This window comes from Atta colombica, unplaced genomic scaffold (genome assembly GCF_001594045.1).
Source record: "Atta colombica isolate Treedump-2 unplaced genomic scaffold, Acol1.0 scaffold83, whole genome shotgun sequence".
In the NCBI taxonomy this organism is placed as follows: domain Eukaryota; kingdom Metazoa; phylum Arthropoda; class Insecta; order Hymenoptera; family Formicidae; genus Atta; species Atta colombica.
This window is the reverse complement of record NW_017259576.1, coordinates 872,392-874,877: the sequence shown is the minus strand read 5'-3', so window position 1 is coordinate 874,877 and position 2,486 is coordinate 872,392. Positions and strand designations below refer to the sequence as shown.

The 2,486-nt window shown below is 35.9% G+C and overlaps 1 protein-coding gene across 1 annotated transcript in view; it reads right to left on the bottom strand.

The window, feature by feature from the left end:
• LOC108692960 (GILT-like protein C02D5.2) overlaps positions 1-1,320 on the bottom strand; it is a 4,963-nt gene extending 3,643 nt beyond the window's left edge. The window contains exon 1 of the mRNA XM_018201548.1: positions 789-1,320. Coding sequence (XP_018057037.1) covers positions 789-900 — 112 coding nt within the window. The 5' untranslated portion in view covers positions 901-1,320. The remainder of the gene's footprint in view (positions 1-788) is intronic.
• Positions 1,321-2,486: the final 1,166 nt, after the last annotated feature.

Sequence of the window (2,486 nt, the reverse complement as noted above, 5' to 3'; positions counted from 1 at the left end):
CAAATCAGAATTTTCTGTTTATAATACAATATAATTATTATAATTATTATAATTAATAATATAATTATTATAATCTAATAATATAATTTTAGTCGAGATAACCAAAATTTAGACTGATAAATCAGAATCTTCTGTTCGATCATTCACTTTGTCAATCTTTTTCTAATTCTTGGAAATTAGAAAAATATATGAAGTTAGTTGAATCTGGGTTAAACTTAAACTATATTTGTAGAAACGTTGGGCATCAGTAAAAAAAAATTGATAATTCCTCAAATTTTTTGAAAAGATACGGCTTTGAGAAGCGTCTTATTAAAGGCCTCTTGCAGAGGATCGACGGAGGATTAGTCATTATAAAATTTTTTCTCTAGAATATAGAGATATAAAAACTGAAAAGTAAAAATTGTTTGCATATATGTGTGTATGTACATACATACATAAAAATTTTCACGTTCCGTATTAGAGGAAAAAAGTACATGATGACTGCTGAGATTTAACGCGCGCTGTGAGATTTAACATTCCTAGTCGCGTTAACGTGCCTCGTATATCTGCTGATAGGGAAAAAAAATCGATTTGTCAAATTCGCGCGAACACAGCAGCGGATGGAGATCGAGCCTCGAGGTGCGCGCGACATGCCGTCGATTGCCGCCTATTCGGCGATTCGGGATTCGGTGGATTCGGCCTGTTCGGCGGCGATAGGTAAGGTGAGGCTGTGAAGCAGCGACAGGTGCAAAAGATATATGGGATAGAGAAAGAGCATATCGCGCGCGGCGCCTCTCGTTACTTCGTACCTGGCATGGCGGCGCCGTCTTCCAGAAACGCGAGCCAAATCTTGGAGGTCTGCCAGAGCAGCAGGCCAAGGACCAGAAGGAACACGAGGCGCCATCGAAAGCCTAACCCCATCGTCCCGGCTGTTGTCGCGATAAGAAACGCGCACGACTCTTCGCGCGGCGACGACGGCAGCAGCGGCGGCGGTGACGCCGCGACGGCGATCTCGTTAGCGCGGGCTGACGCAATGTTTTCTAGTATCAAACGCGCCGGCGGCGATGGCCAGCGACGGCCGACATAGCGATTCGACACGTTGGGACGCGCGCGAAATGACAGCGGAATGTTCTGTCGAAGTTCTGTTCTCGATTGATCTGAATTGACCTGGTCAGCCGAGTCCTCGTCCTCGAACACTCTTGCGGCAATTTGACCAACGCCACGCGTGCCAACGGGATTTAACGACCGCCACTGTGTCAAATTGAATGTTCTTTCTTTCTTTTTTTCGTTATTTTTTTCACCTTTTCTCGCATCATCGCACGCAGCGTCCGCAGTGAGGCGAGCACTCGTGCACGTCAATTACATTAAAGCCTCTATTAGAAAATGGAGTTTGGAATAATCGGAGATTTTGGAGTAATTGGAGTGTGCACTGCGCACTGCGCATTGAGAATTGCCGAGTCGGAGTCATCAAAGAGTAGATCTTCACCAATCAGATAACTTTGAGCTTGGTCTATGTTGTATCGATTGAGCGGATTTTAATTTCTGATTCTCGCGATTTTCTTGATCTTCGAAAATATTCTTCTTACTCAGGTTTACGTTTTGTTCTTTCCCAATTTTTGTATTTATTTTTTCTAGACATTTCTATTTATTTTGTTGACTGAGTATTGTTCTAATAGCAAATTCGATCACTTGCACATTTACTCATTCCGAGGTCACAAAACTTTTGATCATTAATTAAAATTTTACATTTATAAAATTATACTAATAAGAATTGTCAATAAAAATTATGTTGTACAAATTTTATGTTATTAAATACCAACATTTAATATATAAAAAAATTATATTCTCTCCTTCTGTCCACGAATCTTTTTTAAAAAAGATATACATGTTTTTTCTTATAATTCAGATATGGTAATTTTATTTGCATTAGATAGAAATGACTTATCAATTATCGCTCAATTGATGAATTTTCCATTGAAAATCCTATTCTGAATAGTATAGCACATTTATATATTCAGTAGCTAATAAATGTGTTCACGTATATTTATTTATAATGGCAGCACGATGTTTTAAGAGGGGAACCCCACAGATTTATTTAATTTTTTTGTAGTAATTTTGTTTGTAATTTCATTAATAATTTGATTAATAAAATCAATATACATCAAGTTTCTGAGATTAATAAAGATTTTAGTAACAATAGTGATGTAGTGGCAATTGTATATCACACTTTCTTCAATTTTAAAATGCAGATTGTTATAAGGAAAATAAAATAAACGCAATATAGGTAATACATAAGTAAAGTAAATACAATACAGGAAATAAGTAAATAAGTTTTTTAGTGAGATAACAAATTGTACATAAATGCACTTACAATTTACTTCTAAACAAATTATGTATTATAAATAAACTCGTTATCATTTGTAAGAATATTATAAATAGACAATGACTCTAATTTTATAATACTATAAAATTTTTTTATTCTGTTATGTATAAAAAATTTTATATAT